This window comes from Mytilus edulis, chromosome 9 (assembly GCF_963676685.1).
Source record: "Mytilus edulis chromosome 9, xbMytEdul2.2, whole genome shotgun sequence".
In the NCBI taxonomy this organism is placed as follows: domain Eukaryota; kingdom Metazoa; phylum Mollusca; class Bivalvia; order Mytilida; family Mytilidae; genus Mytilus; species Mytilus edulis.
This window is the reverse complement of record NC_092352.1, coordinates 60,002,195-60,018,771: the sequence shown is the minus strand read 5'-3', so window position 1 is coordinate 60,018,771 and position 16,577 is coordinate 60,002,195. Positions and strand designations below refer to the sequence as shown.

The 16,577-nt window shown below is 34.2% G+C and overlaps 2 protein-coding genes and 1 long non-coding RNA gene across 3 annotated transcripts in view; 1 reads left to right on the top strand and 2 right to left on the bottom strand.

Moving 5' to 3' along the window:
- The window catches only part of LOC139488695 (ERI1 exoribonuclease 2-like), a 62,775-nt gene extending 52,692 nt beyond the window's left edge, over positions 1–10,083 (top strand). The window contains exons 7-9 of the mRNA XM_071274508.1: positions 6,441–6,522; positions 8,633–8,730; positions 9,948–10,083. Of these exons, the coding sequence (XP_071130609.1) occupies positions 6,441–6,522; positions 8,633–8,727 (177 nt within the window). The 3' untranslated portion in view covers positions 8,728–8,730; positions 9,948–10,083. The remainder of the gene's footprint in view (positions 1–6,440; positions 6,523–8,632; positions 8,731–9,947) is intronic.
- LOC139488691 (uncharacterized) lies at positions 593–4,788 on the bottom strand. The gene is made up of 2 exons (XR_011656062.1): positions 2,618–4,788; positions 593–1,998 (listed from the first exon to the last, which is right to left on the bottom strand). It is a non-coding gene; the product is annotated as an uncharacterized lncRNA (long non-coding RNA).
- A 4,470-nt stretch (positions 10,084–14,553) lies between the features above and the next one.
- On the bottom strand, positions 14,554–16,577 carry LOC139488690 (kelch-like protein 24a). Its single transcript, XM_071274504.1, has one exon. The coding sequence runs from the start codon at positions 16,560–16,562 to the stop codon at positions 14,826–14,828; it is 1,737 nt and encodes a 578-aa protein (XP_071130605.1). The 5' UTR covers positions 16,563–16,577; the 3' UTR covers positions 14,554–14,825.

Sequence of the window (16,577 nt, the reverse complement as noted above, 5' to 3'; positions counted from 1 at the left end):
CACTCTTTAATAATTGTCATCGAGTGGCGAATCATTGCAGTGGACTTGGCTTCCTCCTGAAACAATGGCAAAACTGAACTAATGTCTAAAGGTGGTAATTCAACTGCATGAGTCTGAGAAAGATTTGCATGAAATGCAGACCATGTCACATTCTTGGTATCTGTGTCATCATCTTCTATCTTCTGACGTACATGATTAAGCCATCTGCAAATCAGAAATATTAAATACATGCATATTTTGAATCCTTCGAAGATTTCAATATGTGTCTTGTATGCTGCAAAATGTTGCCATCATGTATGATAATATAAATATTTAGAATGTGTTCTGCATGTCTATAGCATAGGCGTGAACGGTAAGTATAAGCAGATCGATGGGAGCAACCATTTGTATTTTTGTGGGGGCTATATGACCAATTCTCCTGGTATAAACCAACCATCAATGTAGACATAAAACCAATACTTGCACCAAATAACCAAGTATAATCAATACTTGTACCAAATATCCAAGTATAACCAATACTTGTACTAAATATCCAAGTACACATATACACTGAATAAACACGCCATAAAAGGCTATAATAAATACCAAAGACTTTGTAAAGTGGATAGTCGCACGACAACGCCGATGCTCTATATTTAATAAGAAATAAACTCAATTCATACATATATATCTACACATATAATATATAATTCAAACATCAGTATCAAACAAAAAGTCTCCAAATAAAAAGCTTAATAAACTTTAACCAGAATTAAAATTTACCAAGAAAATTCGACTGCTCAGATTGACGATGTCGTGCTGAATGATTACATAGGCAATAAAATACCGCGAAAATAATTTTGAAGCGGGAAAACATTACGCCCTCTATGCTACATATGATGAAACACCCAGGAGAAATTAATTTCATTCTAATGCACTGCCCGTTTAAACGAATGAAATTATAATTCTCCTGGTATAAACCAACCATCAATGTAGACATAAAACCAATACTTGCACCAAATAACCAAGTATAATCAATACTTGTACCAAATATCCAAGTATAACCAATACTTGTACTAAATATCCAAGTACACATATACACTGAATAAACACGCCATAAAAGGCTATAATAAATACCAAAGACTTTGTAAAGTGGATAGTCGCACGACAACGCCGATGCTGAACCCAAAGAACGGGAAGCTATTTATTACTATGTATGGAAAATTATAGTCCAAAATGTAAATAAAACAAAAAAGATATTCATTTCCCAAATTCTGAGAAACAATCCTATGTTCTGATAAATCGTCTTTCACATAGCCATCCTTTGAAGTGTCCGAATTCCAACGTCCATGACGTTTAAAAAGTCTATCTGAAAAACCAAACCTTGCAGCGGTAATAGCACCAGAAGATACTATATAATCCCTATGCGTTTATATCGGGAACAAATGGAGAAAATTCATCAAAGTTCCCTCATCCTTATATAGCTTAAAGGCTTATTTGTTGAACGAAAACAAAAAATTCTTTCACTTGTGACAAATTCCTGAATGAATACAAATTTTAATCAGATTAAATGCCACTGCATGCATATATAATTCCAAATTAAGACTGGGCGCAAAGTTGTGACGTTCTTCACAATAATAAACCAGTTTCCATCTCTGTAAATATCCGTTTTTTCCGATAAAAATTGAAATGTGTGTTGACTTGCAATTAATTTAATAATAACTCCAATTCAACAATTCTGATACACGCATAAAGCCTAGATATCCCAATATACACGCACAAATGGTACGTTGTGTAAAACGATTATATGCACAAAATAACTTATTATACGCATCCTATAATAACTCATCGGCTCTTCCTTCCACATTTGTGAGCCTAATTTCTTTTTAATATCCTCAAACACATATTTCTCTAATTGAGAATCTGTTGGAGAATCTTCACCAATAATCGAGTGCTCCCCTTTATACTATAGTATGCATCACATACAGGACTAGACAAAGCAATATCGTTTCTGAACACCTGGAAAACACATACATGTATTTAATAACATAATTTTAAATTGATACGTGGTTCCTTCCACGTTTTGACATAGTTCATCAATACAATACATAATAATACCAATAAAATGAAAAAATACAATATAGCACATCCAATAAAAATGACCCCAATACATGAAAACTATCACCAAGTTAATACTAGTTAATTTCAAAATGAAAACTATCACCAAGTTAATACTAGTTAATGTAATGTCACCCTAAACTCCATTCTAATAGCCAACACCCTAAATGGTAAATCAATATACCAAAGGCCGGCCGATTTGCTCCCTCTACCAGGTAAAAAATTAGCTTTGTTAGTAGGTAGGTAATGTAAACCCAACACCTGATCAATAAATATATCTCCTTTGGGACATAAAAACGGCTAGTAAAACGCCGATCTCCACAAAGGTAAAATAATAGTACTATATGCCTTGTACATGTATACATAAGGACTTTCAATTATAGGCAAACTGGGGGAACATACCACCCATTTATACCTTCTGATCAATTAATCTATCTCATTTGATGATCTTTGGTATATAAAAACGGCTAGTAATACGCCGATCTCCACAAAGGTAAAATAATAGTAAAATATGCCTTACACTGCTGCATGTATACATAAGGACTTCCAAGTATCTTCCAATAATAGGCAAACGGGGGAACATACCACCCATTTAAACCTTGCCAATAGACAGTGAATGCATCAATACACATTGAATGTACATTCCAATACCTGGAGTAAAATACAGGTAATTGATGGTTATGATCACTAACAAACCAATTAATTTCATGAGGACCCAAACAGGGAATCCAAATATTCAAAAATATGTACTGCATAACGGCAGTCATCAGTATTTATGATAAGATTTATATAGTCTGCAATTTCATTCTTTGCCCTAGGTATCCATTTAACCTCTAAGAACAAGTGTGCTTCAAACAAGTCACAAAAATGGCATATGCAATATCTTGCAAATAAAGCTTCATACTGCCCTTATATGAACAATGGACACAAAGTTTTGGTTACCCGTAAACCATTAATCGTTTTAACTTTATCTCTCATAAAATCTGTCAAAGAAGCCATATTCATTTAAGTAAGTTCTTTCCAAGTAGAACTATGGTGTACATCGTATTCATGACACATACCATGAGCAATATTCTTAGGATTTTCTACTGAACATCCACCATATCCAGTTCCACTGGTATCACAATAAACATAGTGTGACACGAAAAATTGGATACAAAATGTAAGAATTAACACATATAAGATTTACCAGCCAGAGTATAAGCTGCTCTTTACTTTGAACTGAAAGTCCATTATTAGATTCGAAAAATAGTCTGATTTAACATCAATACTAATGATTCAATCATTCCTATGACATATATACGAAATTGATATAATCTGACCAACGGAAGCTACAGTTCTATAAAATAACCTAAATATCCTGAAGATACTATACTTGTTTTATGGTATCAAACAGTTATGACAGTCTCTCAACTGGTATGCTTTGGATAGCTTTGTCTGTATCAATGAAATAACCAAATATATCAATGTATAACTGGGAGACCATATGGACACAACCACTTTGGTCAATAAGGTCTTGTTTAACTCATGTGACAATATCTGTACACACGCTAATATCAGAATCGGTGCCAAATACATAATCTATATACATAACAATTTCTTTTCATTCACCTCAATGTAATAATGGTCAAGTAACTTTAGTAAATATATAATAAGCAGAACTTTATCCAAAAAGGGGGAACGAAAATAAAAATATATGAACTTTCATCCAAGGATTTGTAGTATCAACTATTATACCTTGTCATATGTCCAGTAAATTTAATCAGAATGCAGATCGTATATGCCTATATGGTGATAAGCTGAATGTCAAACTTAAAACAATAAAATTCTGTTTAATTAGATTGCATAGCTACCAAGATATCTTCAAATTATACAAAGGTGTTGTCCATAGATGTAAATTGACATGACCTATATCTAAAATTAAAACTTTCATTGCCATTGTTTAGAACAGAGGTAGCAAGTGAATTAGCAAACCAATGGTTTATCATCAGTACATTCAATAATAATGTCCTCTAAACAAAAAATCTTCAATAGCTTCTAAAACAAAATCACTGTATGTTGTTTTGTAAACAAAACGGACAACCGTGGTGTAGTATAAAATGTATTTTATAAGCGTGTAAAATGGTATCGGTAATGAAATCATGACAACCAATGTTATACCAAAAATCAATATGTCTCTATAATCTATCTCTGACGATAATTTTAGACTGACCTGTTCATATTCAAAATAGTCGTGTGTGAGAAAGTGTGCACTCGATTGACTACCAATAGAAATATTTAAATACTCATCTTATATAAATAATTCCGTATTTGGCCTATCGACAGCTTTCCTGTTGAATAGGCATAATTCCTCAAATATTGGTTATCCATAATCATAGCAGGCTCCTTCCTGAAACTTAGACTGACTTCCGCTCGTGCTGGACATGTTGCAATAAAACGGGAAAAGGCATATACAACCGGATTGAGGTTCTCGAAAGGGCTGCTGTTGAAATTTTAATTGTTGTTTACTAGTGCTGAAAATTTCTTGTGCAGGAGTAATGTAATCAAGTAATGGAGAATTTGGGTCCATTGTCAAATTCAAGATAGGCAGTGTACCAAGAAAATTCGACTGCTCAGATTGACGATGTCGTGCTGAATGATTACATAGGCAATAAAATACCGCGAAAATAATTTTGAAGCGGGAAAACATTACGCCCTCTATATATGCTACATATGATGAAACACCCAGGAGAAATTAATTTCATTCTAATGCACTGCCCGTTTAAACGAATGAAATTATAATTATCTTATCCTATTATGTTCAGTCTAAAAAATTGTAAACTTTAAATAATCAAAATAGAGGGTTAGTCCTGTATAAATTATTTAAATTGGCATCTAGTCAATAAAAAACAAATGGTTGTTCCCTTCAAGTGGTTATTATGGTTTTGACTACAATACATATGTTTGTATTCAATAAGAGATGATTATGATGGAAGGTTAGTGAATGAGTAAATGCTGTGCAAGAAGTTGAAGCGTAGAAGTAGCTGTAATCGAAATATAACATATATATACATACTTGTTGTTTATAGTTATTATTATATGAATATATGTACAAGCATTGCTCTCGCCGTGTTCTGATATACAAGTAGTTACTATTAAATTATGATACTTATGATTATGATCTTTGTATATGAAATACCTATACTCTAATTGCTGTGCACCAGAGAAGAAACCACATTCACTGAACAGCAGGCTATCTACAGATGGAATAGCTGTTGGCTCTTTAGGCAGTACAACTGGTGGAACTACTGAGTATCTTTCTGGTAACGGTTTTATAGTGTCTCGTTTCACATTTTCACTTATAGATGTCATTGCTCTAACTGTACCATAATTGTCCTGACTCGGGTGTTGGAAAAGAGAAATGGCAGTTCCATGCAAAGAACCCTTAGCCAAAGTGGAACTAGGATTATGATCAATGTTATCAACTGCTGCTGTCGTGAATACATCGCAACGTAGTTTAGCAGGACAGACTACATCATCGTCTTTGAACATCTCGCAAATAGAATTCCCCATAGCTGTTGATATATTCATCACTCTGTCATACGAGATACTGAGTCCTAAATTGTATAGTTTATCTACAAGGTCTCTTTTTCTCGTTTCTGCATGAATGACCATACCCAAATATATGGGTAGCGGAGGCTCTCTGTCTGAGGTGTGATATGTTGCAGCTGTACTCTTTCGTCGTGAATACCAAATACAAATATAGCAATATAAGAATGATTTGATAAGCTAAATTTAAATATATATATCAGTTCATTAGTTTAAATGCAAATGATAAAATAAAATACAACAGCAAAAAAAAAAAAAAAATTGAAATTTTTGTTTTCAAAATGGCCACCATTCAAAATGGCCGCCAATAATTCAATACCTGATGTCCTCAGATTATAGTCCTTATCATAAGTGATAAATATACCAAGTTTCATACCAAAAGGTAAAGTCAATTGTTTTTTACAAATTTTATTCTTATTCTATCATAAATTTTCAGGTAGCCATTTTAAAATGGCCGTCCAAAGCCGCCATTTTGATTTTTAGAAATGGGTCCATAGCTATAAATGTTGATAATGACCTAAACTAAAACTCTGCAAAGTTTGATGCTTTTACCACCTTCTGAGCAATTGTTTCACAAATCGATCGGACTATTAGTTGGTTAATAATGCACTATAATTTTCAATTACAATTGTGTCGGTGGCGGGTGCTGACAAAAACTGCCTTCCACCCCCCCCCCCCCCCCCCCCCTACATTTTTTTCTGGAATAGCCCTTATTGAGTTTTTGCAAAAAAAAAGTAATTTCTATTTCTTTACAGAAGTTTTATAGCAGAAAACCAAATGGTTTAAATGGTGCATTGAAGGATTTAGGTATAGATTTTGAAGGAAGAGAGCATTCTGGTTAGTGGTTTGTATGATTGAATCACATCTGTAGTAATAATTTTAGTAATATATACACTCAATACTACTCAGTATTAACTGGCTCAATCCTAGAAAGACTTAAATGATACATTTTCAGTTAAAGAAAAATCAGTATACAACCAGTATCCACAACATAATAGAACTGAACAAATATCCAATATGAAACATAACTAGACAAATAATCACTACAAATCAGAACACAACATATATCCACTACATGTTAGAATTCCACAAATATACCCTTCACATCAGATCTCAACTAATATCCACTACACATCAGATCTCAAATATAAATCCCCTTCACATCAGATCTCAACTAATATCCACTACACATCAGATCTCAAATATAAATCCCCTTCACATCCGATCTCAACTAATATCCACTATACATCAAATCACAACAAATATTTAATACACATCAGCAGTGATCAGATCTTAACAAATATTGTCTACACATCAGGTCTCAACTAATATCGTCTACACATCAGATCTCAAATAATATCCACTACACATCAGATCACAACTAATATCCACTACACATAAGATCTCAACAAATATCCACTAAACATCAGATCTCACCAAATATCCACTACACATCAGATCTTAACAAATATATATATCCACTAAACATCAGATCTCACCAAATATCCACTGCACATCAGATCTTAACAAATATCCGCTACACATCAGATCTCAACAAATATCCACTACACATCAGATCTCAACAAATATCCACTACACATCAGATCCCAACAAATATATATCCACTATAAATCAAATCTCAACAAATATATATATCCACTACACATCAGATCTCACCAAATATCCACTGCACATCAGATCTTAACAAATATCCACTACACATCAGATCTCAACAAATATCCACTACACATCAGATCCCAACAAATATATATCCACTATAAATCAAATCTCAACAAATATATATATCCACTACACATCAGATCTCACCAAATATCCACTACACATCAGATCTTAACAAATATCCGCTACACATCAGATCTCAACAAATATCCACTACACATCAGATCTCACCAAATATCCACTACACATCAAATCACAACAAATATCCAATACACATCAGATCTCAACAAATATCCACTACACATCAGATCTCAACAAATATCCACTTCACATCAGATCTCAACTAATATCCACTACAGATCAGATCTCAACAAATATCCACCATACATCAAATCTCAACAAATATTCAATACACATCAGATCTCAACAAATATCCACTACACATCTAATCTCAACAAATATTCAATACACATCAGATCTCAACAAATATCCACTACACATCAGATCTCAACAAATATCCACTTCACATCAGATCTCAACTAATATCCACTACAGATCAGATCTCAACAAATATCCACCATACATCAAATCTCAACAAATATTCAATACACATCAGATCTCAACAAATATCCACTACACATCTAATCTCAACAAATATTCAATACACATCAGATCTCAACAAATATCCACTACACATCAGATCTCAACGAATATCCCACTACACATCAGATCTCAACTTATATCCATTACACATCAGATCTCAACTTATATCCACTACACATCAGATCTCAACAAATATATATCCACTATACATCAGATCTCAACAAATATATATCCACTATACATCAGATCTCAACAAATATATATCCACTATATATCAAATCTCAACAAATATATATCCACTATACATCAAATCTCAACAAATATCCACTACACATCAGATCTCAACAAATACATATCCACCACTATACATCAAATCTCAACAAATATCCATTACACATCAGAACTCACTAAATATCCACTACACATCAGATCTCAACAAATATCCACTACTGATCATAATTAAACAAATAACATCAACAAAAAAGATTCCAACACATATCCCCATCAAAGCAGAACTCAACAACTATCCACTACAAATAAAAAATCAACAACTATCCACTACAAATCAAAAATTAACAACTATCCACTACAAATCAGATCATAATCTTTTATGAAGAATTGTTACTTTGAATTTTCTGTATCAGGAATTTTTATTATATTTTAGGTCTTCATGATTCCAGAAACACAGCAATACTGGCATACAGAATGATACAAGATGGCTGTATACTAAATATAACCAAAACACTGAAGGGGGTATGACAAGTAAATGTCTACATTTTATATGAATATTATAATTTTAAGCTGTAGCTTGTCTATAGATGTCTGTTTGTCTGTTGTACCTCTTTTTTCCTTTTGTAACTACACATGGAGATCACTTTTTATGCCCCACCTACGATAGTAGAGGGGCATTATGTTTTCTGGTCTGTGCCTCCGTTCGTCTGTCCGTTCGTTTGTCCGTCTGTGCGTCCATTCGCTTCAGGTTAAAGTTTTTGGTCAAGGTAGTTTTTGAAGAAGTTGAAGTTCAATCAACTTGAAACTTAGTACACATGTTCCCCATGATATGATCGTTTTAATTTTAATGCCAAATTATAGTTTTGACCCCAATTTCATGGTCCACTGAACATAGAAAATGATAGTGCGAAGTTCAGATTAAAGTTTTTGGTCAAGGTAGTTTTTGATGAAGTTAAAGTTACATCAACTTGAAACTTAGTACACATGTTCCCTATCATATGATCTTTCTAATTTTAATTCCAAATTAAAGTTTTGACCCCAATTTCACGGTCCACTGAACATAGAAAATGATTGTGCAAGTGGGGCATCCATGTACTATGATATTTTTTTTTTAGGTTTTCAAACCCAATAGCAAAACATAGACTAATTTATTTGGGGGTAATATATGAAAACAGCCGGCTGCAATGGCCTTCTTTCAAAAAGACTCATATTTTTCCATCACTTAGTAATATAAGTTTTGATGATTCTGAGGACTGGAAAAAAACACCTGTGCATATTTTGTTTGTTACATAATTAACCAGATCATTAAGTTATACGTGTGTTCTTATAAGATAAGATAAGATAACATCCATCTTACTAATCAATGAATTTGTTACATTTTTTTGCAGTCAATATTTAGGTACAATTTGTGGTTATAGATCTAAAATCTTTAGTATAAACCTTGTGAAACCATTAAAACTACCTCAAAATCATAAGATGAATAATTTAATTTTGTTCTGTTTTTCTGTATAAGTGGACAAAGCTAGGCTGGTCTCAGAACCCTTGGCAATTTTTTTAAAGGCCTCACATTTCAAGTGTTATTTAATTTATCTGTTATCATGTGATTTGAAAAAGTTGATGCAAAATTCTCACATTTTTAAATAATTTACTCAATAGGAAGAAAATTTTCTAATTCAAAGCTTGTACATGTATTGTTAAGGTATATATTTTAATTGTGTTTTAAATTTTTCCACCTCTTTGTTTTTTAGTCAAATATTCCTGGTGGAGATAAATACCTCCAAATAAAGCAAACAACACCCAACAAACATAAGATTTACCAAAGGAAACAACAAACGCCATCAAAAAGTCCTTTACATAAACGGCAAAAACAGACAGACATTGCAGATTATGAATTATGTTTTGATGACCATTTGGATCATGCCATAGCTAGCAGTCAGGAATTGGACAATATTCTTACTAGTGTTGCAACAGAAACTCCAGAACGTAAGAGAAAGAGCAGAATTCCTTTAGCAAATTCTTGCTCACCAAAAATGTTGATAAGTGAAATATCACCTATTCATTGTTCAAAATTAACAAAGAAATCACCTTCCCATCAAAAGTTGACTAAGGTGAAGGCTAAACGAATTATTCCAGGAAAATTTAATCCTTCACAAATCTATGTTGATCCAGAAATTGATACAAATGCATTTACTAACAGTCGTAATGCTGCTGGAATCAATAGACTGACAGAATTTAGTGTAAATGTACCTCTTCCAAAAAGAGTTCCAACAACTAAAAAACATATATCACCTTTAAAAATCACTGAAGCATATCCACAAATCCCTAATTTGTCACCAATGAAACAATCTTGTCTGAGACCACAAAATAGTGTCATAAGGAGCAACAGCATTCGAATGGTCAGAAAAGGAACACCCCCAAAACAGTGCAATCAAAAACCAGAGGACAGTTATAGGAATAGCAACAATACAGTTCAAATTGCTGTGCAAAAATTTTATTCATCTCCTCGAAAAAGTGTGGAAGAAAATTCCAGTGGATCTGAGACACCATTGCCTCAACAAACAGTTCAGTCTTGTAAATTAACTAAAACGCCTTATATTTTACCTCTGAAATCAAAAACTGATATAACTCCACAAACTTCTACATTATTCCCTGTGTTTAAAACACCATCACCCCCGTCTGAGGCACTCAAAACACCGTTAGTTAAAGCATCATATTCCAATACATCCAAAAGAAATGTAAAAGAAGTTACAATGACTTCTTCTAGAACTTTGTCAGAATATTCTGATTCTTTGAAAACACCTTTAAATACTCAAGTAATTTGTAGAAATCAAGTTTCATTGTCATCATTATCATCATCGACATTTAAAACCCCATCCAGTACTTTAGGAACATTCAAGACACCGTTCAGTGGACAAACTAACAATTCTGTGAACTCGTCAGGAATGAAGGGGACACCACCCCTATGTAAATGTGGTAAAAGATCAAAGAGAAGGATGGCACAGACACCTGGTCCAAATATGGGACGATTTTTCTTCTGCTGTGGGACGTCTGGATATAACCGTGCCGGTAATCGGAATGGGTGTGGCTTCTTCAAGTGGGAAAACCCTACTACAATCAATGGAAGAAGTCTGAGTTTTACCCAAAATGGAACTCTGTCTAAACCATTTGTACCGGTCTTTAGTTCCATGAAATCTAGTCAGAAAAAGAGCTTAGGAGTGAGATCAAATTCTATTTCATCTTTCAGGTAGACTGGTTTACACCATCGACGAAGATGACCATGATAATGTTAACCCTGTAATTGTCGACTCTGAATGCTCAACTACTGGTGACTGTCCACAAATGGATATTAGCGACACAGACGAAATTGATGAATCGTGTCCATTAATTTCTAACGAAGACGATACAAAAGTACATCCTCTGTCAAACGGCTGTCTATTAAAAGGTTTCATGGATGTTGCTGAACTTTTCAAGCAATTGTCATCGTTTACATACGAAGAAGCATATAATAACATTCCCGGTGGAATTAAGAACAACGTATTCTTCGCTTTAAAAAATTCAGACAACATCGAAAGAAGAAAAAGGGGAGCTATCAGTAATTTTTCTGACGACTGTGGAGTGTACGATGGTCCAAAAGGTTCAACCAGTAAGACATACTATGTAACAGACCCAAATGGAGTGGCAAAATTTGTTCAAAAAAGGAAAGATACATTCGGTGTTATCAAAACTGAGAAAGGTAAAAAGAACTTTATTCCACTCGAAAATCAACCGGCGCCAGATGAAGTTGTTGAGCTAATTAGGAACTATTCCACTTCCAAGAAAGATTCATCGTACAAAAGGCGTGTTTCTTGGATAGGTGGTGACACCAATCCTATAGCAATAGTAGAGTATATTGGAATATTTCCAGGTTTGTCGGCACATGGTAATACCAAAAAAGATACTGAATATCTTCGCACACCAGCAACTGTTATGACTGAGATGTCAGATCTACTGCAAAAAGAAACGCCTTTGAATGTTTATAACAAACTGACATTGAAACATGACGAATTGAGTGGACCAACAAGTAGGAGACAGGTTCATGATAAGAAGTACAGAGATAAAAAGAATCAACGAAAAAACGATTGTGGACAATATATGAGTAGAGGTAATATTGCAGACCACATCAATGAAATAGACAAAAAACTGTCCGAACAAGATTCGATAGTTAAGTCCATCATAAGAAACCACGGGAAAGCCCCTTGTCTAATTATGTACACTGAACAGCAGTTAGAAGACATTAAAACATTGTGCTGTTCTGGTCAATCTATTGTTGGGATCGACAAAACATTTAACTTATGCGACATGCACGTGACCGCGTTATGCTTTAAACAAACCGCAGTAAATATGGAATCAACTTCAGAGCACCCAATTTTTCTTGGACCAGTATTTATCCATGACAATAGTGACTTTGAATGCTTCACTAATTTCTTCAATCACCTAAAAGTTAAACTCCGCGGCATTGACACTTCAAAACTTGTCTTTGGGACTGACGAGGAAGTAGGTCTGATAAACGCAGTTAAAGAAGCATTTCCTCAATCTAGAACCATTTTATGTACACGTCATTTAAGACAAAACGCCAAACAGAAATTAATAGACGACGCTGTCAATAAGAAAGATCGAGATGTTATTTTGGACTCAATCTTTGGAAACTCAGGACTTTTAACCGCTGATGATGTAATTTGCTTTGAAGCCAAAAGTGATGAAATAAGTAAGAAGACCATGGAATCAACAAACACCTTCAACAGATACTTTGAAAACCGGTTAAAAAATAACAATGTCAATGAGTCAATCATAAATTCATTCATTAGAATTAATGAAATAGCATCAACACAGTTCAAATGCAGAATGATCACAATTAGATATTGCAAATGCACCAGATCACAAATAACGAAATTCTACAACACAAAATCCTCAGTGAGCAAACAGTACTACAGTACTTTGCTTTCAAGTCGAGTTATCTACCTTACAAATTATAACGTCCGCCATATTGTTTTCAACAAGGAATTTGCATATAAGTAACAAGACATAAAAATCTATTTTCTGAAGATTGCGTGTACTTTTATTAATTATGAACGCCATAAACCTTAATTATTGTATGCTGTTACACTTATTTAAGCAAAAAAACACATATAAAACCATAAAAAATCTTGTTCTCGGGATATATAATCTTGTTTTCGGGATATTATGTTGTTCTCGTAGTTCTCGGGAAATCGTGGTACCCCGTGTTGCTTGGTCTTTAGTTTTGTATGTTGTGTCTTTTGTACTATAATTCGTCTGTTTATTTTCGAACTATGAGTTTGACTGTCCCTCTGGTATCTTTCGCCCCTCTTTTATTTGAAGGTGAAAGACCTGGATGCTTCATACTTAGTACTTTGTATATAGATGCCTTATGTTACGAAGTTTTGGTCTCATAAGTCCATTGTCCTTGACCTCATTTTCATGGTTCAGTGACCACTTGAAAAAAGTTCAGATTTGTTTGTTATGTTAATTTCATTCTTATTATGAGTAATAGGATAACTATATTTAGTATGTGCGTACCGTGCAAGGTTCTCATGCCCACCAGGCAGTTTTCATTTGACCTCTACATCATTTCATGGATCAGTGAACAAGGTTAAGTTTTGGTGGTCAAGTCAGTTTCTAAAAAAACTATAAACAATGGGTCAACTATATGTGGTGTGTTGAATGGTTGTAAGGTGGCTGTACGTGTATTTCTCGTTTTGTTTATCTGACCGTGACCTCATTTTCTTGGATCATGTTAAGTTTATGTGATACTTGTAGTAAAGCTATATATTGTAAACTATCAACAAAAAAACAATGGTTAGTAAAGAAGGCGATACATTTCAGTGTGTGGACTTTTTCGTTGTATTGTTTTGATGGTACCCGCATTGATATATTGCCTCAATCATCTCCATCTTTAATGTGGATTAAATCCTCAAAGAGGGAATTCAAAAAAAGTTTCCTGTATCATGCCTACTTCACAATATATGAACAATGAGAGACTGTAGTATACAACGTTATCAAATATTTTATTTTTAATATATTATTTTTTTATAAATAATTTCTTGCCCTATTATAAAATAAATTAAATAAATTAATAAATAAATATATATATAAAAATATTGATATGGACAATCCAGTAACAAGCAATAAACATCAAACATCTTACAACTTTGAAGTACTAGTAATAGTTTTTTCAAATTACACTTGTAGTCTCTGTTTGTCTCTCTCTCTCTCTCACTCTCGTTCTCTTTGACATTTCCTTTCACCTGAAAGTCTTTATTTTACTGCTCTCACTCCTAAAAGCCTTGTACATGTATATTAAATACCCTATAACCGTGTCAATGCTTCCATTTTTTTCTAAGCCAACATGAGACAGTTAATTTTGTACATCAGACCCCAAAAAGAGTCTTTGTTAAGTAAGAGACAGCTTAGGTTATATATCAAACTCCAAGAGAAGAGTCTCTGCACAGTTAGAGACAGTTCCATTTATATGTATCAAAACTCCAAAGGGAGAGTCTGCAAAGTAGGAGACAGTTTGGGTTATACATCAAACTCCAAAAGAGTCTTTCCAAAGTAAAACACAGTTAAGTTTATATATCAAACTCTAAAAGAGTCTTTTGAAAGTCTACTAAAGAATATTTCTTGTCAACAACTGTTCGTATACAGCCGTAGACCTCCATGGGAACAGGAAGTTTCATTGATTTAAGCTTCTCACTCTGTGTTTCCGTCACAAGTATAACATCGTCACAAATGTCGCCTTCAGCACTATCAGTTGAGGTTTCTTTCTCGCCACCAAAAATGTGCACTCCATCAGAATTTACAAAAACCCCGAAATTTCTCCTGGAAAAGTCTTTTATGATACTTATGATTTTTGAACCGTCGTTAGGACTGAATGAAATAAGTTCTCCCTGTGGACTGATAATTTGAATACGATTATTCACGGATATTGCTCTCGTATATTTACACGGATGAGGAAGAGTTCCTATTTGGTAGCTGGTTTTTGTTTTTGTTTCAAAACACTGGATTGCTGCAGTTTCTTGTGCAAATCCTAGCCAGCCACCAAAAACATATAAGTTGTCACCAATAGCCGCTGCTGATGTGGCATCAACTCCGTGTTGTAGTTCGCCTACTTTCTTCCAGGTTTCGATTCCCATATCATATTCTTCGATACAGCTCATAGTTCCAAAGTTGTATCCGCCAATTACGTACAGCGAGTTCTTCACCGCCACCATAGCATGGCGGTACCGACCTTTGCATAGTTTTGACCTTTCTCTCCATTGTGAAAATTTTGACGAATATCTAAGACATGTTTCCATGGTTTTTGTTCCACCGGTAACGAATATGTCATCACCGAATGAACATACGGCGAAATCTTCGCCTATGTCATATGGAAGAGCGTGGTTGTGCAAAGATACCCATTTCTTTTCCTTTATATCGTAACCAATGAACTCCAATGATGTTTCGCCACCTTTTCTATAACGCCGACCAAGTACGGTGATCAGATGAGTTTTATTGGAAACACATCTGAATTCGTCCTTGACATTCGTTAGTGTCTGTCTTCTTGCTGGCATGGCATGATACTTTATAGCATTTTTCACTGCACTTACACAGCTTTTAAATTCGGTAACCAATGGATTTGTGTCTAACTCGTCCAGAACATAATCTATACTGACTTGTGTTAATCTCAGATGCTGGAATATTTCTGGAAGATCATGTTTTCGGCTACATTCGTCAAATCTTATCCACTTAAACACTGCCTCACACACGACGTCCTCGTCTATAACTTTTAATCCGTCATCTTTGATAATTTCAATCAAGTCATTTTTTTCAAGAAGAAGAAATTCTTCATTCTCGCAGACTTCCACAAAATTACTCAAAATACAAGGATAGCTCTTTTCTTTCAATTTCTGGTAATTCAAATGTCGTGCGAGCGCCCAAAGTCCTACACAATTTTCATTGTTAATATTTCCCGCCATGAAGCGTTCACATTGTTTCTGAAGGGTGTCGATTTGTAACATTGACGCCGTTCTGATGATGTCTTCGGCTGTTTCTTGTGTAATTATATCCTTATTGCAGTATACGAATGCAAGAACATCTTTAAAAGTGTTTGCCTTTATATCGTGCAAATAAATTTCGTCCATTTCGGACTCTTTCATGTTTGATGAAAACATGGCATCAAAATATCTGGAGGCAGCAGAGAGTATTATCCTGTGACATGGAAACGACTGGTTTTCTACCATAATGGTAATATCTGTGAAGCGTTGCTCTTCATATAACGTTCTTATTCGACTGAAAATGTCCAGATAAATTACAGGTTCTGTTTCCATGGCGATTGTTCTTTT